General features: G+C 39.6%; 1 protein-coding gene across 4 annotated transcripts in view; it reads left to right on the top strand.

Moving 5' to 3' along the window:
- The window catches only part of FRMD4B (FERM domain containing 4B), a 395,155-nt gene that overhangs the window by 255,837 nt on the left and 111,700 nt on the right, over positions 1-27,618 (top strand). For all 4 annotated transcript variants that reach the window (XM_007500068.3, XM_001372543.5, XM_007500069.3 and 1 more), the window contains one exon: positions 20,136-20,220. In XM_007500068.3, the coding sequence (XP_007500130.2) occupies positions 20,136-20,220 (85 nt within the window). The remainder of the gene's footprint in view (positions 1-20,135; positions 20,221-27,618) is intronic.

Genomic DNA, 27,618 nt, shown 5'->3' with positions numbered 1-27,618 from the left:
ACCATCCTTCCCACTCTGAAAGCAGTATTTTGTTCATTCTACCATATTCCAGACCCCATGTGACTTCTAGAAGAACACACACACACACACACACACACCCCTGCCCATGAGGCTCTCTGTCCTCTATAGTGGGACATCAGCTGGGACTCCCAGAGGCTCCTTAGAAGTCAGAACTACAGAAAGCAGAAGTAGCCTCGGCACATAATTAGTCAGAAGAAAAAAGTCTTCTCCAGGACACAGATGCTGGAGTAAGAACCATGGGAGTTAGAGGAGAAAGGATCTTGAAGTTCATCTAGCTTTAACACCCCCCCCCAACTTTATAGAAAAGGAAAATTAAGCCAGAGGTTAATCAACTTGCCCAAAGCCACAATAGCCAGGAATAGCTATGTGGACAGAAATGCTTTTCATGAATCGGTTGACTGAAGAGCCACCGAGGTCCCCTGTAATGCTCAAATTCTGTGACTCTATGAAGTAACAGAACCAAATTCAAACCCAGGTCTGCTGACTCCTGGCCGCTTTTTACTTCATCCATATTTGTGGCATGACAAAGCAGGGTGAAAAGGAGGCATGACTCAAATCTGAGATGAAAATCCCACCTCTGACACATTAACTCTGTGTACCTCAGTTTCCTCATCTGCAAAATGGGATTAATAATGCCCATAGGAGCAAGCTAATGTGAGCCCAAATAATAATACATTTGGCTAATATGAACCAAAATAAAAGCTAACATTCCTATAATACTTTGAAGGTTTGCAAAGCATTTTACATTTGATCTTTACAACAACCCAGGGAGATAGGTGCTATTTTTAAGCCTGATTTTACAGAAAAAGAAATTAAGGCATGAAGAGAGTAAGTGAATCAACCAAGAAGTATTTATTAAGCATTTATTCTAGCACTAAGCTAAGTACTGGACATTGAGGAAGGAAATTCTTGGTTCTTTTTAACTATTCCGAGTTTACACTTGTGAAAAGGGAATCCTTTATTCTCTTTGCCTAGTTGGAGTTCAAACTTTGGTTAACGCTAAGTACCTCACTAGATTGTGAAGACAGGATTAACTCTCCTTTGTCTACCTTTTGATTGAATCAACACAAGCTTGAACTAGGTGGAGGAGCTCATGCAAACCTTTAATTTCCCCCCCTTACAACATAGCTATTAAGTATCTGAGGTGGGATTTGAACCCAGATCTTCCTGACTTCAGCACTCTGATCCACTTCACCACCTGGCCAAGTTGATCAATGTTTAAGAATTCTCAAATTTTAAAAAGCTATAAATGTCCAGGTCTCATCATTGTCATCATCATCATTATTATAATGTCAGATTCTATGGTCTAGAATAGAGGGGGAGCAAAGTATCAGAGTGGAGAAAATGCTGGGTCTGGAATCAGGGGAACCTGCATTCAAATCCAGCCTAGGAAACTGACTATCTGTGTGACCCTGGGCAAGTCACTGAAACCTCTGATGCCTCAGTTTCCTCAACTGTAAAATGGGGATAATAATAGCACATGCCTCTCGGGATTGTTGTGAGAATCAAAGGAGATAATAGTGGGCTGTGTGCCTGGTATACAGAAGACACCATACAAATATTAGTTATAATAATAATTATTATTCCCCTTTGCCCTCTGAATAATAGCCTCTTGTCATTTATCATCAGTTAGCTTTTCCAACTGTTCTCTCCCTCCCTAACTTTGCCCACTCTATTATGGGCAGCAGTGGGATGTTGTAAAAAGCCTTGGGAGAAGCTCCTGGCTCACATTTTCGACATCTCTTGAGCCTGTGTAGGAAGACTATCTCCCAGGCTTCCTCTCCCCATTTCCTGACTAGCTCAGCACTTTGGGGCCCCAGATACCCAGCTGGTTCATGGGGAAACAAGCATCCCGTGGGTGGGCAGTGAACTAGGGTTAGCGTGCCTGGACAGGATTCTCTGGTCGTCTGGCATGAAAGCTCTCAGCTCCCCTAGACGCGTCTAGAAAACTTGGCATAAAACAGAGCCGTGAAAATGATGTTTCCCTGGAGTGTTCTCCAAGCGAGGAATGGAAGGAAAAATCTGCTTCCTCCGAAGCCGGGAGAACATTTTGCCATTAACTTCCCAGAGGTTAAAGAGACCGAGGCAGACTCTTAATCACTAAGTAGCCAACAAGCCCTGGAAGGGGCAAATTGCTGGAACATGCTTTAAAAATCCATTATGTTGCTCATTACCTTTTGAAAGGTGGATCATGACATTTCTCCACCATTAAAGGTAATCACCTTCTCAGGGTAGATCCTTCCACAAGAGCAGGAATGTTTTCTTTCTATGTCTTTGCATCAGCGCACAGTAGGTCTTTTGTCATTTCTCACTAGAGACAAGCTGGATGACTTTGGAGGTGAGGTATTGAAACTGTTGTCAAAGACCTATCAGTTTTACCTTTGGAATATCTCTGGAATCAGAGCCCTTCTCTCCTCTGATGCTGCCACCATCCTGGTGTAAACCCTCATCACCTTGGGTCTAAACTGTTTTTTTAAACCCTTCCCTTCCATCTTAGAATTATTATTGGGTATTGGTTCCAAAGCAGAAGATCGGTAAGGGCTAAGCAATAGGGGTTAAGACACTTTCCCAGGGTCACACAGCTAGTAAGTATCTGGATCTGGATTTGAACCTAGGATCTCCAGACCTGACTCCCAATCCACTGAGGCTCCTATTTGTCCCCTCTATATTTCTTGTACAAATATACATAATAGTTTTCATATTGTCGCCTCCATTTGTTTGTGAGCTCTTTGAGAACAGGAGCTGTCTTTTTCCTTTCTTTGTATGCTCAGTTAGTATGGTGCCTAGCACATAGTAGGTGCTTAATAAATGTTTACTGGTTTTTCTAAAAGGAAGTTATACATGATAAGAAATTTGTGTTTTCATATGTGTAATAATCCTCTTTTCCTTTACTACTCTATTATGGAAATGGTCTCCTTTTTTTAGGCATTCATTAAGTCAAGAAAATTGATTTTAAAAATTAAGTGCTGATATAAAATCTCTAATAGATTACCTACTGTCTCAAGGCAATTGGAAAGGAAGGAGGGAGGTAGAGAGTTTGGAACTTAAATTTTTTTAACATTAACAATTATTTTTACATGTAATTAGGGAAAAAATGAAATGTTATTTAAAAAAAAATGTTGGGGGCAGCTGGGTAGCTCAGTGGATTAAGAGCCAGGCCTAGAGACGGGAGGTCCTAGGTTCAAATCTGACCTCAGTCACTTCCTAGCTGTGTGACCCTGGGCAAGTCACTTGACCCCCATTGCCTAGCCCTTACCACTCTTCTGCCTTGGAACCAATACACAGTATTGACTCCAAGACGGAAGGTAAGGGTTTAAAAAAAAATGTTGATTGCTAGAGGACTAGACTTGGAGTGAGGAGGACCTGAGTTCAAACCCAGACACCCTTAATAAGTGTATGATCCTGGGTCATTCCCTTGACCTCTTACCTTGAATTTCTTAAAATATTTGTAAACTACTTTGCAAACTTTAAACCTACATAAATACTAGCTATTATTATTATTATCAATATTAACTTCTCTCAGTTTCCTCGTCTGTTAAATGAGGTTAATAATAGCCTCTACCTCCCGGAATTATTGTAAGGATTCAAATGATATCCTATACACAAAGCATTTTGTAAACATTAAATTGCAATTAGAATGTTAGTAATATTGCTAATAATTAACTAGACTCCAGTTGTCTGTAACACAAATGAGCCAGAGAAGAAAAGAATTGCTTGTTTACTCCAGGAAGAAGGGGGCAAGAGGGAAGAGAGACAACATAAATCATAAAACTTTGAAAAACTTATGTGTAAATTTGTTATTTAAAATAAAGATAATTTTTTTAATGAGCTGGAGAAGGAAATGGCCAACCACTCCAGTATCTCTGCCAAGAAAGCCTCAAATGACAAAGAGCCAGGCACAAATGAACAACAACATGTATGTAGACATATATGTGCACATATTCATATATGTGTGTATTTTGTATGCTCACATGTACACCGATACACAAATTTATATATTTCTACAATGTACAGACACATATGCATAGACACATACATGTGTATGCACATACATCCCATGTGGGTGTGTTTGTGCATGTGTGCACACACAGATGTGTATGTTGTTGTATGAGTGACTATCTTACCACAAGAGTGAGCGTGTGCATGTATGTGAGTAAATACAAAGCATATCCAAAATAATTTTGAGAGAGAGCTCTAGTAAGCGATGGGTAGAAAGCCGATTCTAAAAACCAAACAGCAGATCTCAAGAATTTGCTTGTCATGATTTCAGGGTTCTGCTGAAATATTTCAAGGTCCCAAGCGTTTTCCTGACCAGATTATTTTAGGGAGCTCTGCATTTGTTGACCCTCGTTCTAAATATGTTGTCCAACGGCTCCTGTCTGGTTTTCCCTTAAATTGAAGGAGTCAAAAGATATGGATTCTGTTCCCAGTTCCACCATCTGTACAAGTCCCTTCATCCCTGTGGACCTCAGTTTCCTCATCTGTAAAATGAAGCCAGGCTTCAGAAGGGAGGATGTCTCTCTCTGTCTTCCAACCTAAAGCTGTACTGACTTTCTCAGACGCAGACCAAGACAGAAGCAAATTCCCTAGAGGAAGGAGATTGAGGAAAGCCCACCAAACAGATTCCACTCGCTGGCACTTTAAAATTCCCAGATAAAAGCTGAGGTCGTTGTCATATTTCATCTCTGGGAGTTTCCGACACGTCTATAAGACGAGCAGTGCCTGGGGGTGCCTTTCCTGTTTCGGCAGCTACAGTTTTAAAGGAATCACCACAAACGGGTGCCTCTCATCACCATCAGGGCAGCCAGAGCACTGAGCACATTGCTCTGGGACCCTCTCGCCTGCCATCTTTCAGAGCTGGTCTTTCCTGCACTGACATAGAGCACATACTCATCCCTTCTTATTTCATTACTGGGGCAGGCAGCAGGGGGAACATCTGGTCTTGATGGGAAGGGAAAAGGCCAAACTAATGGGCTGAGCATGTATGGAAGACGGGAGCCTTGACTAAGTGACTTACCTTCTCAATAAACAAGACATGGTGAGCCATTTAGGGTTTCATTCCTCGGACACGTACTTATTTGCAAAGAAAGTACCTTTTCTGAGGGCTGGATTTGACATTTAATTAAAGTTTCTTCCCTTTGACATTCGGAAAAGAAGCCTTTCAACAGGGTGGCTAGAATCGTTGACTCTGGAGATCAAATTTTGGATTTAGGATCCTCCTGATGGTGATTGCCTGTTGACCCTGGGAAAGTCACCTTCTCCCTCTAGATCTCATCAGCAAAAGGAGGGAATTGAATTAGATAGCCTTTGCTGAGGTGTGCTCATAAATGTTTAACATCTGGCTCTCTAGAAGAAGAAGAAATGTTGTTGTTCAGTCGTTTCAGTCATGCCTGACTCTTCATGACCCCATTTGGGGTTTTCTTGGCAAAGATACTAGAGTGGTTGGCCATTTCCTTCTCCAGCTTATTTGACAGAAGAGGAAACTGAGGCAGAGTGAAGGAAAAGTCTACACAGCACACTTTTAAGCTTGATATGCATTATTCACATTTTTCCATCACTTTTTAAAGTCCAGACAACCACAAAATAATAAATAAGTCAAGCCCTGACTGTAGCATTTGCGGATTTCCAAAGAGGGAAATTGAACCATCGGCTCAACACTGCTGCCTCTGAGGAAGTCCTTTGCAGTTCTCGGTGGGACTATGATGCAGCAAAAGCCACCTAACTGGAGGGCTAAAATCCCATTATCAAATCAGCTCTGCCACTTAGAATTGTCACTTCGAATGAGTCACCTCATTTCTCTCTGTAAAATGAATGGGTTTGGACTGCCTGGTGGCTAATGTCTCTTCTGTCCATCAGTCCAAAAATTCTTTTGCAAGAAGAGTTAAAATGAAAGCCTGGGTTGGGTCATTTCATCTAATTAAGAAGCCAGAGAAGCCCTTTTGCTGTTTTTACTTAGCATTTGCAAAATTGTCATATCCAGCTAGGGAATGATTTCCTATTAAAAAAACATAAACATTTTTCATACATTCAAAAGATAAGCATCTCTGACAATGTCCCCATGTAAGGTTTCTGTAAGTTAGATGGGGCTAGGTAGCACAGTGGATAAGAGTGCCAAGCTGGAGTCAGGAAGACCTGAGCTCAAATCTGGCCTCAGAAACATATTAATTGTGTGACCCTGGGCAAGTCATGTCACCCTGTTTGCCTCGGTTTCCCCATCTGTAAAATGATCTGGAGGAGGAAATGGCAAAGCATTCTAGTCTCTCTGCCAACAAAACCCCAAACGAGATCACGAAGAGTCAGAAATTATTGAAAATGATTAATGATAACAAGGACAATAAATAAGATAGGACAGGATGGTCTCATGGAGGAGGAGTTCTTAACCTCAGGTCCAGGGATAGCTTTCAGGGAGTTCATAAACTTGAATAGGAAAAACCTCTATCTTCATTTTTTCGCTGATCTCTAATGAAAACAACATTCCCTTCAGGGGAATCTAGGTAGTTTAGTGGATAGAGCACCTGGCCAGGAGTCAGGACGACCTGGGTTCAAATGTGACCTCGGACATTTCTTAGCTGCTGTGTGACCTTAGACAAGTCACTTAACTCCAATTGCCCAGCCTTTACTGTTTTTCTGCCTTGGTATCAATTCTAAAACAGAAAGTAAGGGTTTAAAAAAAATTTTAGGCAATAAAACTTTCTAAGAAGGGGTCTAGGGGGCAGCTGGGTGGCTCAGTGGATTGAGAGCCAGGCCTAGAGATGGGAGGTCCTAGGTTCAAATCTGACCTCAGACACTGCCCAGCTGTGTGACCCTGGGCAAGTCACTTGACCCCCATTGCCTACCCTTACCACTCTTCTGCCTTGGAGCCAATACACAGTATTGACTCCAAGACGGGGAAGGTAAGGGTTTAAAAAAAAAAAAAGAAGGGGTCTATAAGTTTCACCAGGCTACCAAAAAAATCTATATTACTTGCACATAAAAGGCTAAGAGCCCAGGATCTAGTAGAAAGAGAACTGTCAACGGGTCCGGGTTTATAAGTAACTCAGTTATACACCTGTGTGACCTCAGAGAACTCTGACCCTTGGTTTCCTCATCTGGTAGATGAGAGAGTTGGTCTTAATGACCTCCAATGTCCCTTTTAACCCTCAATCTATGATCCAATGGTGGTTTCAGGGCACTATCTCTTACTTAGACAATAGGATCAAGATAAAAACTAGAGATAAAAATTTAATGGATATAGGGAATTCCCAGAGGAGGAAATTCAATTTATACAATGTAGGTTTGGCAACTACTCTGTAATTTATTGTTGTAGAGAACAGCCTACATCACTGAGAAGGTAAGGGACTTATCCAAGGTGTGTCAGACACAGATTTTGATCCTGGTGGTCTACCTGAATCAGGTCAGCCATCTATCTACTAGGCAACCCTGGACAAGTTCATTTCTCAGAGGAGGAGAAAGAAATAAGCATCTTTATAGTACCTACTACTTACCAGGCACTGTGCTAAATAATTTATAAATATTATCTCATTTGATCATCCCAATAACCCTGGAAGGAAGATATTGTCATTATACAGATATACATTTTATAGAGGAAAAAACTTGGGTCGCAGAGTTTATTAGTATCTGAGGTGTGATTTGAACCCATGCCTTAGTCCAAACCCAGCATTGTATCCATTGAACCTAGAAGGGAAGATCCTTGAGGACAGGAACTCTCTTGTTTTTGTCTTTATCTATATCTTTCCACAAATATTCCATAGAGAATTCAAGAGATAAAATGGAGAACATCCTCTCATTCCTGCAACATTTTATAAATATCAGGAGACTACTTGGGTCTTCCATGTGATTTTTCTCACCCATGATATATGACCAGCCTACCACCTTTTCCAAATGGGCATGTCCTCGACTGTCTTTGATGCAACAGCTTGTAGGCAAGTCATCCTTTGTAAGATGCATCTATCTGTCTAGAGTCAACTCCCACGTATCTCTCTCTCCATTAAGTGTTGGTTCATTCATAATTTTGGTTCTTTGCGGATCATGGCATTTGATGATTCATAGCAGTGCTACCTTTACTGGAGTTCAAATAATGAAGGCTTTTGTAGCAGGAAGTATCTCAAATTCATGGAAAGCATCAAATATTCCATTTCCTAAATACGATCCAATCTGCCTTCTTCTTCTGACTATAGATGAGAGTCTGAGGGCTCAATGAAATTCTCTGACTGAATTCTGGTCCCAACTTATTATCTGGGCCTGGAACACAGCTGCTTTGATCAATGCTTGCCTACTGTCAGAGTCTTGGACAATAAGTTTTCATGACCTACTTGGTGTCTCTTATATGGATTGCCAGGATAATCTTGTAATGATTATAGATGCCATTGAAAGGACTCTCAATGCAATTGCTACAATCAGAACAATAGAAAAATTCCCTTCTTGTTGACTTTGCATCAACTATCCTTTATTACACTGATAAGCGCCCTCGAAAGAGCATGTATCTACCTGCACTTCTGTTGATACTGATACCATTTGATCACTGAACAAAGTCCTCTACACAGTTGTATCTGTTCGGGAATCTTGGCCGCTCCTTACATATACATTGATGTCACCTGCCTCTAAGCTGTCAGCAAATTGAAACAAGCCAATAAATGCAGCAGATCATATATTCTTTCATTTGTTTTCCAATTGAACAAACATTTATTAGCTGTCTGCTATTTTCAAAGCACTGTTTAAGGAAGAATAAAACCAATAAGACTTTGGCAGGATTACCTTGGAGCTTACAATCCAGGCTATCATTAGATAGATAACTTATTCACTGAAAGACAATCCATAGCCTCCTCCAGAAACCCAGGATTTCCCTCATACGAATTTTTTAAGCTTAAACTAAGTATTTTTATTCATTAGGTCTGAAGTCATCCTTTCTTCCAATATAGTAGTTACCCATAAAACACTAGAGAAATAAAGAAGACTGAATTATCCTCTGGTAAAATGAATGATTTGATAAACTATAGTTTTTTATCATCAGGTTTATATTGGAAATATTTATTGCAAATATTCTTTTCCCGAAAGACTGCTTCTTGTCATTTTTATCCTGGATTTAACACTTTTTGTTATGTAAAAGATCTTTATATGGTCAATTCCCATCAATTTTGTCAAATGTGTACAATGACTTATCAAATTCTGCATTTTGCCAGAAGTTCAGCTCTCTTTATTTCACTAGTGCTGATCCTGCCCCAGACTTAATAGAGTACACATATATCTTTAGATAGATAGACAGACAGACTGACAGACACAGACATAGACACAGATAGATAGGAAGACAGTCAGGCAGATAGATAGATAGATAGATAGATAGATAGATAGATAGATAGATAGATAGATAGATAGATAGATAGATAGATGGATGGATAGATGGATAGATGGATAGATGGATGGATGGATGGATGGATGGATGGATGGATGGATGGATGGACGGACAGGCATTCAATAGTAATCACAGGTTCATGCATTTCATACTATTCACTACATAAGACTTGAAAATTTTGACTTTGCCAGTCTCTACTAGGTTAGAAACAGGAATGTAGTTCTGGGATTGCTCATATACACACTCTTCATTTTCTGTGAAAGCTAATATCAATGTATTCCTTTCTACTCTCCTCTCCCTTTTATTTTTCTTTCAAGTGTCATTCAGCTATTAATCAAGACAATGGGATTTTTGTTTTATAATCTCCCCAAGGTGATTATTGTTGTTCAATCAGTTCAGGCACTCCTGTCCAACTCTTCATGATCCCATTTATTTGGGGTTTTCTTGGCAAAGATACCAAATTGGTTTGTCATTTCCTTCTCCAGCTCATTTTACAGCTGAGGAAACTGAGGCAAACAGGGTTAAGGGACTTGCCTAGAGTCACACAGCTGGTAAGTATCTGATACCAGATTAGAACTCAGGTTTTCCTGATTCTGGTCCAGGCACATTTTTGCTGTGCTGCCTAGCTGCCCATGATGATTATAGGAGGAGAGAAAGTTACAGTTACTAGCTAATCACAAGAGTTTATCTTGATGATGACTCTCATCTCTTTCTTCTCATAGATTTTCCATATTAAAAGTTGCCTTATAGTTGTCTCAGCCACAAGTTTTTTTTAAACTTTGTATAAATTATTAAATGCCTATTTTAATCTTAAGAAAGAAATATTAGCTTTTCCAGATAGCAGATTTGGGAGTAAAGTCTTATATCTATTAATTTTCAAAATGTCATATTATGGCTTCTTTTATTTTTGCAAAGACATCTGAAGCTTTAATCTCTTTTTTAATGCATTTCTTCTTGGTGTCATGTAATATCTTTTTTTTCTCGAAGTCTTTAAGCTTGACAATAATATATCTAGGTGAACTTAACTGGAACTTTTCCCATATTGACATCATATGATTTCTGTCAACTTATAATGTAGTCCTCTTCGTTATCTCTTAGAAGTTTTCTGGTATGACAGCCTAAAATAGAGTAGTCAGATTTTTCTTCTCTTCACAACTTTCCAGAAGATAATTCTTATATTCTCCCTGTCCCCCTAACGTTTGACCCCATAGAGTCTGCTTCCTTTTTCAGGCATATAATTTCTTGGCCCATTTTCTTCTTCCTCTTTTGTTTCCATGATTTTGTCCCCCAGGGAAATAATGTAATGTTTATCGTTTGCATAGATATTTCCAGATTGTTGAGTTTAATCAACTTGTCTATGAATTTCTTGGTTGCACTCAGTTCTTTATTTTAATTTTTTTTTCCTCTTAGTGTATCTATTATTAACATCATTTCTGGAAGAGTGAGAAGTAACACGAGATTTATTTTGTCTTAAGGAACTTCTATTTTCATTTTCATCTCCAGTGCTTCTATTGGTATTGTTTCACCTTTTGTTAATACATAGATTCTTTTCCTTATGTTGGATATCTTCATCATCTCTTTCTTTGTGTAGTTTTTCTCTATAACCAATTTTCTCTCCAGTGCTTCTAGCAGTTTTGTTTACTTCAGGAAAGTTTTACAGCTTTTTATGACAGCAATATTGCTGAGAAGGGAATCTCCTATGACTTCCCACTCTTCCATCAACCTGGAAATCATAGCATTTCTGTTCTTTATGCCTCTCAGCCAAATTTTGTGATTGTAAAAATGTGATCTGATTTAATTAACCAGCCACAATGGCCTGCATATTCCCTTGTCATGTTTTTATCGAGAACTTCCATCATGATAAAGAAGAAAGAGCAGTAGATGTAAAGAAAGAACTTAGATTTAAATTCCAGCCCTTTTATTTACTACCAGTATGATCATGGGCCAGTCATCTAACCTCTCTGGGCCTCAGTTTCCTTATCTGTAAAATTAAATTGATGGATTAGGTAGTATCTAAAGTCCTTTTTAATCCTAAATCTATAGTTCTGTGGTCCTTTGATGCAGTCCTAGACCATTCTCAGAAACATTTTATGGTAATAAGAAAGCAGGCAAATTGGTTGGTAGTTCCTGTTGTTACCTTTATAACATTTGTTAATAATAACTTCTGAGATGATTTGTACTCTTTTAAATTCTTCTTTTTAAGGCACCTTGAAAACTGATCCCTTAGTACCATTAAGATTTTTTGAAGCCCTTATTTTATTTTACTTTTTAATAATTTATTTTTCCCCAATTAGATGTAAAAACAATTTTTTCACATTCATTTTTTTAATGTTTTGAGTTCTACATCCTCTCCCTCCTTTACTCCCTCCTCCTCTTTCTCCCTTCTATCCCTCCCCCATCCCTGAGATGGTAAGCAATTTGATATAGATTTTACATTTGCAATCATGTAAAACATTTTTCCATATTGGTTGTTTTGTGGAAGAGATCTCAAACAACAACAACAACAAAGATGAAAAAGTAAAAAGAAAGTAAAATATGGTATGTTTCCATCTGTATTCAGATTCTATCAGTTCTTTCTCAGAGGACAAATGGCATTTTTTTTTTAATCATGAGTCTCTGGTGTTATCTTGGATCACTGCATTGCTGAGATCACTAGGTCATTCACAATTGTTTGTCAAAAAATATTGCTGTCACTTTCTACATTGTTTTTCTGGTTCTGCTCACTTCACTTTTCATCAGTTCATATTAAGTCAGACTTTTCTGAAATCATCCTGCTTGTCATTTTTAATAGCATAATAGTATTCCATCACAATCATATACCATAATTTGTTTAGCCATTCCTCAATTGATGGACAACCCCCTCAATTTCCAAATCTTTGATACCACCAAAAAAAGCTGCAATAAATATTTTTGTACCAATAGGTCCTTTTCCCTGTTTTAAAATTTTCCCTGTTTTAAAAATCTCTTTGGGAGGCAGATCTAATAATGGTATTGTTTGATCAAAGAATATGCAGAGTTTTAGAGTCCTTTGAGCTCTCCAGAATGGTTGAATGAGATTGCAACTCTACCAACCTTGTGTTATTGCCCCAATACTCCTGCATTCCCTCCAACAGTTATCATTTTCTTTTTCTGTCATATTAGCCAACCTAATAGATATGAAGTACATCAAAGTTATTTTAATTTGCCTTTCTTTCATCAAAAGTGATTTAGGGCATTTTCTCATATGACTATAGATGACTTTGATTTCTTCATCTGAAAACTGCCCATTCATGCCCTTTGACTCTCAGTTGGAGAATGACTTTTTTATTTTGAAAACATGAAAGTGCTATATGATTATCAACAAGTCAAAGAGCAAGTATTTGAATACTCTTCCCACCGTACCACATTGTTGGCTCTCAGCCCCAAAGCATCTTCAAGCTAACTTTCCCTTTCATTTATTATTGTTTTGTTGGGGGGGTTTTCTGTTTAGGGAGATAATCTTACATCATTTATGTCCTTGATGTTTTGAAAATAAGAGAGTCTCTACTCTACATTTTCACTGTCATGTTTTACCTCTTGGCATGAAGAACAATTGCTTACCAATTGTAAGTTTCTGGGCCCTTTTGGACTCTCTGTTTTGGTGACTGTTTTACATCTATGAAAGTGTCCTAAGAAATCTTGGCTTTTATGATTCCCCGTGTTTTCCAGAGTGAACAACTCATTTAAATAGGTCAGGTTGGAGCAATGAAATATTGCAGAAGTTGCACATAGTGTCTTCTTACCTCTCATCTTCTCATTTGACGTGAATTTTGAACTTTGCTCTAACTTGTCAATGGTCTGACTGCACACAGTTGATTCTGAAATCACTCCCACACTGGGTAACCAGTCTTTCCTGTCTGCTAAGATGGCATCGATTCCATCTTTGATGGTGGTGTTCAGTGTTCATTAAATCAAATTTGGGTCCTTTCACTGCTGAACACTTTGGGGTGATGTTTAGAAATATGGCTTTTGTTGGGGATATAACAAAAGTTGGAGCAACAATGAGAAACCAATCTAGTAGAATAAAGGAAGACAATATTGTAGTAATACGTTATCGAGTATACTGGGTCATAGAATTTGTAAATGCAAAAGAACCTTGGATATGCTCCATGCCAACTCCTTTCTTTTGCAAGTGAGTAAACTGAGGTCCAGGGCAGCTAGATGGTATAGTGGATAGAGCACCAGGCTTACCATCTGGAAGATCTAAGTTCAAATTTGGCCTCAGACACTTACTAGCTGTGTAATGCTGGGCAAGTCACTTACCCCGTATTTGCCTCAGTTCATCATATGCAAAATGAGGACACACTGGAGAAGCAAATGGCAAACCACTCCAATATCTTTGCCAAGAAAACCCTACGGACAGTACAGTCCATGAAGAGTTGGACACAGTTGAACAATTGAACAACAACAAAAATCAAAAAGAGGGTGGGATCATTCGTCCAAGTCCCACAGATAGTCAATAGCAATAGTAGGCTTCAAGCCCAGGTTCTCCTATTCCAAATGTAATGTTCTTTATGTTCCATTTTTTGTTGTTCGATTTTTTCAGTCACCCCACTTGGGGTTTTCTTAGTCAAGATACTGGAACGGTTTGTCATTTCCTCCTCCAGCTCATTTTATAGGTGAGGAAACTGAGGCAAATAGGGTTGAGTAACTTGCCCAGGATCATACAGTTAGGAAATCATAGTGCCTTTCTTAAAGAGCTTAGAAGAGATAGTAGCATTTGGGAACCAAAGGGAATCAGAGATGGTGGTGGTGGTGATGGTGGTGATGATAATATCTTCCTTTCTGTAGCCAGCCTTCTCTAATCGGCAGAGAACTCTACATATACATTATCATATCACATCCTCAGGACAACCATGGGTAGTTGCACTATAGGTGCTCTTGTCTCCATTTACAGATGAGCATCTAATCCTGCTCCCAACTCACCTTCAACACTTTGCAGGTGAAGAAACTAAGGCACAGAGAGATGAAACTAGAAATATTTTACCCAGGGTAACATGCTACTAAACAGCAGAGGTGAACAAAAATTGTCATTCTGTGATGATAGCAACCATGTACAGATATACTTTCATTAGGTTATAATGGATTTCTACCCATTATTTCACTTAATCCCCACAACAATGCCAGGAGGTAGGTGCTATTATTTTCCCTATTTTACAGCTAAGGAAACCAAGGCTGAGAAAAACTAAATTACTTGCCCAGATATACACACAGCTAATAAATGCCTAAGGTAGGATTCAAACACAGGTCTTTTTGACTCCAAGCCCAACATTATATCTACTCACCACCTAGCTGCCATAGCTAGTCCTTTAAAGAATGCATAATGGAGCAGCTCACTGAATAGAACACTAAGCCTGGGGTTGGGAGGACCTAGGATGAAATCTGATCTCAGATACTTCTTAGTTGTGTGACCCTGGGCAAGTCATTTAATCCCAGTTGCCTTGCCCTTACCACTCTTCTGCCTTAGAAGTGATACTTGATATCCATGAAAAAAAAAAGTTAAAACCCCTACCTTCTGTCTTGAAATCAATATAGTGTACATTCTCATACTAGATCAAAATCTGTTGCTCTGAGATTTCTACCCATTGGTCCCAAGGTTTTTCCTGACTTCTCCCTTACTTATTTGTATTTATTTTGTACGTATTTTTCTATCTATAGGCACTGTTTACCCCTGGTAGACCATAAGCTCCTTGACAGCAGAGACTCATTTTTTTTCCTTTGTTTTGTAGTTGTCTTTGTATCATTAGATAGTAGAGCAACCTTGGAAGCAATTGATGTTTAATCAGTAGTTATTGAGTCAAACTAAACCGAATTAGTTCCAATTCTGCCCTTTGAAGCCACACAAGTCAGGGCTAGAAATAGCCCTTCAAGTATTTGGAAGCAGCTGCCATGTTTTAGGATTCCTTATAGAATTATACAGGATTATCATTCTTCTGGCTCTTCTTACAATTCGTGAGAGAAGCTAATTGACCAAAACAGCCAGTTATTTCGACTGAACGTGGTACAAGATGGCTGCTAGTACTTTATTCTTGGTAGTACCAACTACATCACGCTAAAGATTAGAAAGTGACTAACTGTGATATACCAGCTATTTCTTGCAACACCATCTCTGACTCAAGACAAATTCTAAGCTGAGAAAAGATGCCAGCATTAAAAAAAACATGGAAGTGGTAGCCTGAAATCTCTCCCTGTGTCAACAACTAGCTTTGTGACCATCAAGAAATAGTCTAACTCCTCTGTGCCTTCATTTTCTCATCCATTAGATGGAAACAATAAGACCGAGGCTCACCTGACAAGTTGTTGGTATCATTGGGTGCAAAAGTTTACCTTTCACAAAAAGGTGAAAAGGGAAAACTTCAACGTGCCCCATAAATGTAGGAGAATAATAATGCCGATGACGGCGACAGCTACAGTGATAATAATAGTCATGATAATTCTCGTCTCTAAGGAAGAATCCACCTACAGAATGAGGCAGGTCCCAGCATGATGTGAGGGAAAGAACGCTGAATGAAACTGGCCACTAACTCATTAACTGGGTGACCTTGGCTCAATCAACTCATCTCTCTGGGCTTTAACAAGATGATGATGATGATGATGATGATGATGATGATGGAGGGAAATTACTTGCATTTATATAGCACTTTAAGATCTGTGGAGTGTTTTGTAGATATTATTCCATTTTTATCTTGATAAAGATAATGAGGGGTAGTTGCTATTCATATACCTTGGGATGGAGCAGCTAGATGACTCAGTGATTAAAGAGTCAGGTCCAGAGACAGGAGATCCTGGGTTCAAATTTAACCTCAGACTAGCTGTGTGACCCTGGGCAAATCACTTCATCCCCTGTTGCCTAGTCCTTCCCACTCTTCAGCTTTAAGACCAATATTTAGTATTGATTCTAAGATGGAAGGCAAGGGTTTTTTTAAGTACGTACGTATGTATGTATGTATATACACACACACAAACACACATAAATACCTTAGGGAAACTGAGGCAGGCAACGGTTATGTGACTTGTCCAGAATCACAGAGTAAGTAAGCTTCTGAGGCAATATTGTGAATTCAGTTCTTCCTGACACCAATTCCAGGATTCTATCCATTTTGCTATCTAATAGCAATACTTTGCTTAATGATTTACAAAGCACTTTCCCCACAACAACCTTGTGAAGTAGAAATTACAAGTACTATGCTCATTTTACATTTGAGTATAAATCATAATAGTAATGGGGCAGCTAAGTAGCATGGTGGATTGAGATTCAGGCCTAGAGATAGGAGATCCTGGGTTCAAATCTGACCTTAGATACTATCTAACTCTATGACCCTACACAAGCCACTTAAGCCCCATTGCCTCGCATTTGTGACTTTTCTGCCTTAGAACCAAAACACAGTATTGGTTCTAAGATGGAAGGTAAAGGTTTTAAAAAAATTAATAATAGTAATGGAATAGTCAGATAGTACCATGGATAGAGCACCAAGCCTGCAGATGGGAGTAGCTGAATTCAAATTTGGCCTCAGATATTTCCTAGCTATGTGGCCTTGGGCAAGTCATTTTATCTGGATTGCCTAGCCTTTGCTGCTCTTCTGTCTTAGAACCAATACTAAGACAGAAGGTAGGAGTTTAAAAAGAATAATAGTAATAATTTCTTATTTATTTACTTATCATGCTTTAAGATTTACAAAGCTCTTTCCCCACAACAACCCCATTAGTTGAAATTACAAATATCATTATGCTTATCTTAATTATAATAGTAATTAGCATTAATTATGATAGTAATGGGGAGTCAGGTAGCACAGTGGCTTGATAGTACATAGGTGGGACTGCCATGTCAACTGAGAAGCAAAAGTTGATTTTATTAATTAAATGTATCTTGTGTAATTTGATTTCTGTTTGTGTTGTTGGTCAGTTGTGTCCAATTCTTTGTGACTCCACCCAAGATTTTCTTGGCAAAGATAAAGAAGTGGTTTGCCATTCCCTTTTCCAGATCATTTTACAGATGAGGAAACTGAGGCAAACAAGGTTGAGTACCTTGGCCAGGATCACAGAGCTAGTAAATGTCTGAGGTTGTATTTAAACTTAAGGAGATGAATCTTTCTAATTCTATAAGCCCAGCACTGTATCCACTGAGCCATCTAGTTGCCCTTTTTCTGTTCATAGTGGGTGAGATAATTCACTTATTATCAGTTTTTAACAGAAAGGGCATACTTTCCTATCATTTCATCCCATTGATTCCTCTTGAAAGCCACAACCAAAGTAATCACTTCTGTATTTATGTCACATCCCTTCATCCTGTGGTAAAACCCTCAATCTAACTTCTGGTTTCCACAGAAAAACAAGCTGGGCTCTTAGAAGCATCACCAAAAAATGGCCACCAATTCCTACTTCACCAGCACCTGGAGTCATTAGCCTTTACTTAAATTTGCTCATCCACATAGCATAGGATGATCTACCGAAGATGTCTTTGACTTCATCTGGGCCAACCTCCTCATTTTATAGATGACAGATTTGGAGAGGGAGAGTGACTTGCTCAATGTCAGATAGGTACCATGTAGCCAAAGGTCCTGTGACTCCATATTCAGCATTCTCCTAACATAGTAGAAATAAGAGGGTAGTACTTGGAATCAGGGGAGATGAGAGTTCAAATCCCAGCACTGACACAAGTTGAGTGACTCGTTGAATCATGTCACACCTCTCTGAGATTCCTCTTTCTGTCTATAAAGTCTTTCTGTCTATAAAATGGCCATGATAGTAGAACTTGAAATATCTGACTCACAGGGAAAGTGTTTTTAAAGTGAAATAGGAATGTAAGGTCTTATTATTCTTTACCCCCAATTCTTACAAGTGCCTAAAACAACTCCTTCAACTTTACCATATCATCTTTAGGAAGACAGTGTGGCACAATGTTTCTGGAGTTAGAATTCCTGGATTCAAATTCTCCTTCTCTGATGATTGTACCCTATATGATGTACCCAAGTCACTTAAATGCCCCAATTTCCTTGCCTATGCAATGAGAGAGTTGAACCACAGTGTCTCTAAGATCTCTTCCAGCTCTTGATTTGAGATTTTTTTATTTTTTTCCTCCTTCTCTCTCAGTTCTTCAGATCCAGCTCCAACCCTTCCACTTCCATGAACTCTCTCCTCCATGAGATTCAGCATTTCAAACATCTTTCATTCCACCAAAGCCTATGTCTCTCCTCCCAAGTTAGTTCCCTTTCTCGAATCCATGAAAGTAGATGTACAAAGATTGTGATCTTTCATTCCCTGTACTTGCCTTTTTATCTCACCTATATGGAAGTGGATCTTTGTTTTTTACTTCTTATTTTCTCACGCTAGGTGCTGAGGGTCCAAAAACAAAAATATAACCACCTATTGTTTCCTTATCAATAAACTCTCAAACCCATTTTCAGCCCTCTCCTGGGCTTTTAAGGGCTCCACCTCAGTAAAGAAAAACCACTGAGTGGGCCATGGCCAGGGTCCCACCATCATAATGCATAGCCAAGCAGGGGCTCTGAGGGCCACTTGAGCAGCCAGGTTTCTCATGACTCACACCAATTTGAGAGCAAAGCCCTCTTCCCAGACCCCCACATGAGTCTGCCACTCTATCATCAAATGTATTATTTATAAGACCAGGCACAAACACTTGAACACCACTTGGGAGCCTAAGTTTTCCCACTCAGCCTCCATAAAGAACCTGCCTCCACCAACCAGCTTTATCATCCCAGGATGACAAAAATAGGCAGTCCCCAAGGCCTCAGCCTTCCACAGAAGGAAATGCCAGAGCAAACAGAGACCTGCTCAATGTAATCTCACAGATTGCATTATCAAAAGCAGGGCATGGAGAGGGGGAGGCCAGAAATACATTCATTTGCATGAGAAAAGACCAGGGTAACATTTATAGGCAAGTCTTGGCATCTGGCCAAGGGAAAGCCTGACTGCCTCTAATGCTGAGGGATTGACTGGGTGAGCCTGGGGCCCTTAAACCCCACCTGGAGGCAGAAAAACAAATTTCAATGGACTGCCTCAGGGTCTTATTATGCAGTTCTTATTCAGCAAAAGTTTATTATTATTATTGTTGTTATTATTATTATTAATCTATTTATTTATTTATTTGAACTCTCACCTTCCATCTTGGAATCAATACTCTGTACTGACTCTAAGGCAGAAGAGTGGTAAGGGCTAGGCAATGGGGGTCAAGTGACTTGTCCAGGGTCACACAGCTAGGCAGTGTCTGAGGCCAGATTTGAACCGAGGATCTCCCATCTCTAGGCCTGGCTCTCTATCCACTGAGCCACCCAGCTGCCCCCCAAAAGGTTAATAAAATGTAAGGCAGAGATAGTGTGCTTTGGGCACCGAGAGCTGGTCTCAAATTGGCTGTATGACCCTGGGCAAATCATTTAACTTCTCTGCCCTTCAGACTAGAAATTACAGTGAATATGCAGGCCGATTTTGTATAGGGAGTTTCAAATCACAGGCCCAGTCCTACCAATCTGGCATTACGTGGGTACATGGTAAGTCCTTCACAGATATGAGGGCTGTAAATAAATGGTATGGGGCAGCAAATAAATTTCACTTTTGAGGATTTGTCCAGTTTTTAAAAATAATAATGAGGAAAGAGAAAGTCCCTGATAACAATTCGTCTGAATTCTTCCTCTTCTAGGAGTTGAAGTGGTGGGTAAAAATAAGGAAATGATGTGATGGTGGGAGAAGGATGTTGAATTTCAGGAAGTGAACTTGTTTTGTTCTCCTTCAGGTTTTACATTGAGAGCATATCATTTTTGAAGGACAAAACAACTGTGGAGCTCTTTTTTCTGAATGCAAAGTCTTGCGTGCATAAGGTAAAGTACTTTGTTTGTTCATTTCATCATTTCACGGGCATATGACATAAATCCTATGAATTTTAAATATGGTGGAAGGGGGTAGAATTCCTGCTTTTCAGGCATCTTCATCCAAAGAAAACCAGGTGGAATCCTGTGGCCTTTCTGCTAAAGATCCGGCATTTGCATTAATGTGAGATCCCTCAAAGATTGAATGGGGAATGGGGCCATCTGGGGGCCCAATTACCACTGTCGTAAATAGGGTGTCTACTCAGTGCGGTGAATAGCCAGTGGAGTCTTGATGACATATTAATCAGGCTTGAGAGAATAATTATTTTTTACTCATTGAAACTCAGCCTGGGAAGGCTTCTTCCTAGGTTGTCTTCTCTCTATGGTTCAGTAGAATTTTGGTTTTTATTCAGCCTTTGCCCTTGGAAATTTGGGAGGACTCAGCCTTAATGTTGTACGAGTCGGATAAGGCTGTCATCGTTCGTATAGGCAACAGAGAGGATATAATTTTTGTCCTCCCTTTTGGAGGAAAGACAAATTTTCCTGACACTCAAAGCTGTGTTATCTTAACAGGAATTTCTCTAAACAGGAATTCTGCCTGCTCAAACCCTCTGAGGGATTAGTTGGTACCTGAAAATCTGTAGACGAAATGCAGAGTTTACAGATTGAGGCCATCACAGCTAATGAACTACAATTGACAATTATATTATATTTGGGCACCTATACAGGAGAATACAACTGCCTATTGTAATATTTCCTTCCTGTTGCTGGCTAAGTCCCAAAGAAAACATCTCCCATTCTCCTTCCTTCTTTGTTCAGTAATGGAGGGTGGAAAGAATACGGGAATCAAAAGGGCATTTTCTGTAATGACATTTTTCTTCTGATTGGCCATCAAATCCATTTTTGGAAGGGAGGCAGCAGGAATGTTTTTGTAAATTCCACTTCCATGTCTGGGGCTCTGGCACTACCAGTTTTGAGAGTTTCATGAATATGGGAGAGCTGGCATGTTTTGACAAAGAGTGAAATTGCAAGCAAATAGAGGATTGAGAGTATAGCACAGGATTTAATTTACCATAATCACTTTATAAAGGTTTGTCAGTTGACTGATTGTATCCCTTGCAGCGGAATCCATAGGATATAGCTTGAGTGCGAGATCTCTTGAGGGAAGGGGAATTTTTATATAGCACCTACTACGTGCCAGGCATGGTGCTAAATCCTTTATAAATATTGTGTCATTTGAGGGGTTAGGTATTGTTAAAATCCCCATTTTAAAGTTGGGGAAACTGAGGCAGACAGAGGTCAAATAACTTGCCTAGGGTCACACAGCTACTCATGTTTTCCTGACTCCAGACCCAATGTTCCATCCTCTGACACCTTGTTGCCCTGGACTGAACAATGAAGGAAGGATAACCTTAGAAATACTCTAATAGCTGATACAGTCTATCCCCAAGTCAAACCAGAAAATGCAAAGCCCTGGTAGGCAATGTTTGATTTGTTGTTTGTTTTTTGTCTCTATTTCCATCACATACTCAGGACTTCATAAATCACTTTCGATTAACTGAATAAAATAATGGCTATGGGAGAGCTCCATTTTTTTCTCCTTCTTCAAAAAATAGGCATTTCAAGCATATTCCTTATAATGAATAAGTCTCAGGAATTTCAGCTACCAGAGCAGACAAGTTTTATGAGAACAAATTCCTATGCTTGACAACCTACATGGGTGCCTCATGGACTTGTGGGGGGATGACTGGACTTGCAGATGAGTCAACAATTGCCCTGGCTACTCAGTGATTGAGTTGTTTGACAAGTAAAGATGCATTTTATGCACATTAAAAAGCAGAACAAAATAAAACCTTTCCTTCAGCCTTAGAATCAATATTGTGTATTGGTTCCTAGACAGAAAAATGGTAAGGGCTAGGCAATAGAAGTTAAGTGACTTGCCCAGGGTCTCACAGCTAGGAAGTATCTGAGACCAGATTTGAGCCCAGGACTTCCTGTCTCTGGGCCTGGTTCTCAAACCACTAACTACTCTATTGCACATTCTTCTAGGCCTTCACAGGCTCCTAGAAAAATGTTTATTCTTCCCTTGTATTTCTCTTCTCCTTTATTCTCACTAGTCCATCAACCAAGAAGCATTTTTCAAAGTCCCACTTATGTGCCAAACAGAGGAGTCTGCCCAAAGACTCCAAAGACAAAGGTGGAACAATCTACCTTCAAGGAGCTAACGTTCTATGGAAGGAGGCCCCCCTGTACATCTGTGGATATCTACAGAATGGATTTAAGCTAAGCCTGGGGCCTGAGCTGCCATGAGCTGGGAAGGGAAACAGGAAAGATCTCATGCAGAAAGGACCACTTGAGATGAGTGTCCCTGACAAGGAAGCTTTTCCCTTTCACTTAGGGCACGGGCATAAAGACGAGAAAAGAACCCTCGAAACTACTTCATGTGAATTTTGTATTTAATTACTTGTTGCATGGTGTCCCCCCGCCCTGCCCCCATAAAAAAGATAAGCCTTTTGACAACAGGTCCTGGTGGTTTTTTGTTTGTGTCTTTAGCACAGTATTGGGCACATAATAGATGCTTATTAAATGTTTAATAGACTGTATTCTCTACTATCGACTGCCAAAGCTTTACCTTGGCATTTAGAGCCCTTCTCCATCCAGCTCCAACCTATTTTCAAGGCATATTTCTTATTTATTGCTCCCTATCACATGTCTTCAACTCAGCCAACTAGTCTATTTCCATTGCCCAGACTTGGTATTCCATTGCCTTCCATCTCTCATCTAGGTGTCTTTCCACCATCTGTCCCTCATGCTTGAATGTACTCCCTCCTGGCTTCCACTTCTTAAGCATCTCTAGTTTCCTTCAAGGCCTGGCTTATGCCTCATAGCTCTTTTCTCTCTCTCTCTCTCTCTCTCTCTCTCTCTCTCTTCCTTCCTTCCTTTCCTTCTTTCTTCCTTCCTTCCTTTTTCTTTCTTCCTTCCTTCTTCTTTCTTCCTTCCTTTTTCTTTCTTTCTTCCTTCTTTCTTTCTTTCTTTCTTTCTCTCTCTCTCTCTCTCTCTCTCTCTCTCTCTCTCTCTCTCTCTCTCTCTCTCTCCCCCTTCCTTCCTTCCTTCCTTCCTTCCTTCCTTCCTTCCTTCCTTCCTTTCTTTCTTTCTTTCTTTCTTTCTTTCTTTCTTTCTTTCTTTCTTTCTTTCTTTCTTTCTTTCTTTCTTTCTTTCTTCTCTCTCTCTCTCTCTCTCTCTCTCTCTCTCTCTCTCTCTCTCTCTCTCTCTCTCTCTCCCCCTTCCTTCCTTCCTTCCTTCCTTCCTTCCTTCCTTCCTTCCTTTCTTTCTTTCTTTCTTTCTTTCTTCTCTCTCTCTCTCTCTCTCTCTCTCTCTCTCTCTCTCTCTCCCCCTTCCTTCCTTCCTTCCTTCCTTCCTTCCTTCCTTCCTTCCTTCCTTCCTTCCTTCTTTCTTTCTTTCTTTCTTTCTTTCTTTCTTTCTTTCTTTCTTTCTTTCTTTCTTTCTTTCTTTCTTTCTTTCTTTCTTTCCTCTCCTCCTTCCCTCCCTCCTTCCCTTCTATTGTGCCACCTAGCTGCTCTGCCATAACTTTTCTGATACTATGACTCTTTCTCCGTCTTTCTGTCCCTTTGTCTCCCTCTCCTCTCTTCCATATCTTTACATGTTCACATATTGTGTATTTCAGTAGGAGGATTTATTAAGGACGGGGACTGTCTTATTTGTCTTTGATCTAATAAGGTAATGAATGCCAAGGGATTCCACCTTCAATTTCATTGGAATATGGAACTCCCGGGTGTCAAGGGTTAGAGACCTGGTCTAGGAAACCCAGTAGTCAGGTCCTGCTTCTGACACAGACTGACTGTGCAACTCTGGGCAAGTCATTTAACCATTCAGTGCTCAAGTTTTAAGGCTATTAATTGTAGAGATGCCAACCTGCATTGGTAAGGGGAGTTTCCTCATTCAGGAGTTCCAGTCTAGTCCCTAAAGCACAATATAAATTTTGAGTGTATATTTAGATATGTGTGTGAATTTTTCTGTGAGAATGAAAACATGGCAAACTTGGGCATTTTCCTTAAAACAGAGGCTCTGAGGGGCACTGGTGGCTCAGTGGATTGAGAGCCAGAACTGGGTTCAAATGTGACTTCAGACACTTCCCAGTTTTGTGACTCTGGACGAGTCACTTAACCTCCATTGCCTAGCCCTTGCCACTCTTCTGCCTTGGAACCGATACACTGTATGGGTTCTAAGACAGAAGGTGAGGGCTTCAAATAAAATAAAATAGAGGCTCTGGGAAGATCTAGTCAGAGAAGGGACAGGGGGACAGTGAAGTTCCAAGGTGAAGAGCTTCCTGGATAAGAAGACTTGCCATGGCGTGACCAAGAAAGTCCAAAGAGTCAAGATCAGAACTGAAGTTTTTCTGGATATCAAGAGCTCCTCTCTATCCATTGTAACTGTGCTTCTTGTCTTTGTTATCATTTTCCTCCTCTCTCTTCCATCATCAAACTTTCCACATTGTTATTTAGCCATGTCTGACTCTCATGACCCTTTGGACCATACCATCCATGGTATTTTCTTGGCAAAAGACACTGGAGTAGTTTGCCATTTCCCTCTCCAGTGGATTAAATCCAACTGAGGTTAAGTGACCCACCCAAAGTCACACAGCCAATGAGTATCTAAGGGTGGATTTGAACTCAAGTCTTCCTGACTCCAGGCCCAGTACTGTCTTCACTGAGCCACCTTAGCTGCTTCCACTTTCCACAAAGTAAGTGATTAACAAGTGGGTGTTGGATTCATTTGGATTGAATTGGAAACCATTCATTAGAATCATAGGATCACAAGTTCAAGCTGAAAGGGACCTTAGAGGCAATCCGATGCAACTCCCTCATTTTATATTTGAGGAATGGAGGCCAAGAGAATGGAACCGACTTGTACAAGGTTAGATGTAGTAAATGTTAGAGATGGGGTTCTCCTCCATAAGCTTGACCAGTAAGGACTATGGGGAGTGAAAGACTTTTTATCCAAAATTTGGAGCCCTATGTAGGCGTGTAAAGGGATTCCTGGAATTAGAAAAAGAAGCTATCCTCCACCACGTCAGCGTGCCATTGTAAGCCCACGATGATATATGACCGACCTTGATAATACCATTATTCACGCTGCTTAGGGAATAAACTATAAATGCCACCCAGACATGCTGAAGTCAATCATTTTCCGAGCCCTGAATTATGGGAGGGTTTGGGGAGTTTGACCCACAGCTTCAGAAATAATGCTTGTTTTCTTGGGCAGCAGGGGAAATGAAGGAGTCCGTATTTATTTTAGAGAGGAAAAGAGAAATCATTTTTCTAATGGATCCTTTGACTAACAATAAAATGGGACGTGTGGGAATATTCGAATTTACCATGAAATTGAGCATTTCAAAATTGCAAAAGATCTCTTTAGGTGAGAATTGCCACATGACAGTTTAAATACAGCCTCGGTACAACTCGAAGGACTTTCTGCCTCGCTCGTAGTAAAATACTAGGGAGACTCCTTCTTCCAACAGGGAGGAGCATTTCATGGCTATTCCAAAGACTGAAGTCATTCAGTTCAGTTCATTAGCATAAAGAGGTGGCATTGATAATGTTGGGATCAGGAGCTGGCCTCTGAGTCAGAGCCCTGAATTCAAATGCTGCTTCTGACACTGGACAAGATGGAAGGAAAGGGTTTTAAAAAAGAAAGAAAAGAAAAGTCATAGATCTAAGACATGTATGAAATGATTGAAATCAATAAGTCCTAGAATCATTTCCCTACAGAGAAATGTCAAAGGGTATGAATAGCTAGTTTTCAGGCTATCCCCTCAAGAAAAAAAATGCTCCAAATCACTGTCAGAGAAATGCAACTCTAAGGTTCCATTTTACACCTATGAGATCCACGAAGTGGACAAAAACAAAAAATTTGGAAGATTTTCGGGAAAACAGACATACTAGTACACTATTGGTAAAGATTTAACTAGGAAAATAGTTTATACAAAGAGAATTGGTAGGGAATAAGCCTACTATGTGCCAAGTACTGTATTAAGTGCTTTACAAGTATTACCTCATTTGATCCTCACAACAATCCAGAGAAGTACATTATTATTCCATTTTATAACTGAGGAAACTGAGACAAAGATGTTAAATGACTCAACCAAAGTCACATACCTAATAAGTGTCCAAAACTGAATTTGAACTCAGGTGTTCCTGACTCCATACCCAATGCCCTATTTACTGCAGAGATTTACCTACCTCATGCGAACAGGTAGAGAAAAACAGCTTTAAAAGACTAGAATTCTGATTAACTTTATGATAAACAATGAATTCAAAACAATGAAGATGAAATAGCCATTCCCCTCTTGTCAGAGAGGAGATTAATTTTAAACCAATGGGAGACATACATTATCTTCTTGCCAGACAATACATCTATTTATAAGGGTTTTGTTTTTGAAATTTGCTCAATGGGAAGAAGAGTATAGTAGGAGGGGCAAATTAAGAAGAAAATTATTTTATTTTATTTTTGCACTTTATTTTTTTATTTTTTAAATATTTTCCATGTTTTCATGATTCATTTTCTTTCCCTCCCCCTCCCAGAGTCAATAAGCAATATACAAATGGTATCACTTGAACCCATTTCCTTATTATTAATTTTAATAATTATCTTTTAAAACTAAACCCCCAAATCATATACCCATATAAACAACTGATGAGTCCTATGTAGAAGAAAATAAATTTTTAAAGACTTAAAAAAGGGAGGATCCCTTCTCTTAGAGGAGAGGTGAAGGTATAAAGGGGGGGGGGAAATTAGGTGATGTAAAAATAGCAATAAAAATTATTTTTTAAAATGATTTCTGAACACTAGACATTTAATATCAGTTTGGGGGATGAGGTAGTAATTGGCAATGGCTGTCACAGAGGAATATGAAGTAAGCAGAAAAGGTGGGTTGGTGTTAGACTGTGGAGGACCTTAAGTGCAAGACTGAAGATTTTATACTTCATCTCAAATGCAAAGGAAGCTATTGAATTTTTTTAAGAGGGGACTAAAATGAAGCTAGGTGGCCCAGTGAATAGAATGCTTGGCCTACAGTCAGGAAGACTCACCTTCCTAGATTCAAATCTTGCTTCAGAGAATTCCTAGAAGTGAGACCCTGGGCAAGTCACTTAACCCTTAACACTTAGACTCAGTTCTTCATCTGTAAAATGAGCTAAGAAGTAAATGGCAGTCCTGTATCTTTGCCAAGAAAACTCCAAATGGAGTCATGAAAAGTCAGTCCCAACTGAAACTAAACAACAAAAATGCTTTTACTTATGCCTTATTTTGGAAGTCATCTAGAGGGTACACTAGAATCGGTATCATTGGACTCCTGGAGACCAATCAGAAGGCTCCTAAAATTGTCTTGAT

This window comes from Monodelphis domestica, chromosome 7 (assembly GCF_027887165.1).
Source record: "Monodelphis domestica isolate mMonDom1 chromosome 7, mMonDom1.pri, whole genome shotgun sequence".
NCBI lineage: Eukaryota > Metazoa > Chordata > Mammalia > Didelphimorphia > Didelphidae > Monodelphis > Monodelphis domestica.
Note: the sequence above shows the minus strand (reverse complement) of the source record. Positions and strands in the feature narration are given on the sequence as shown.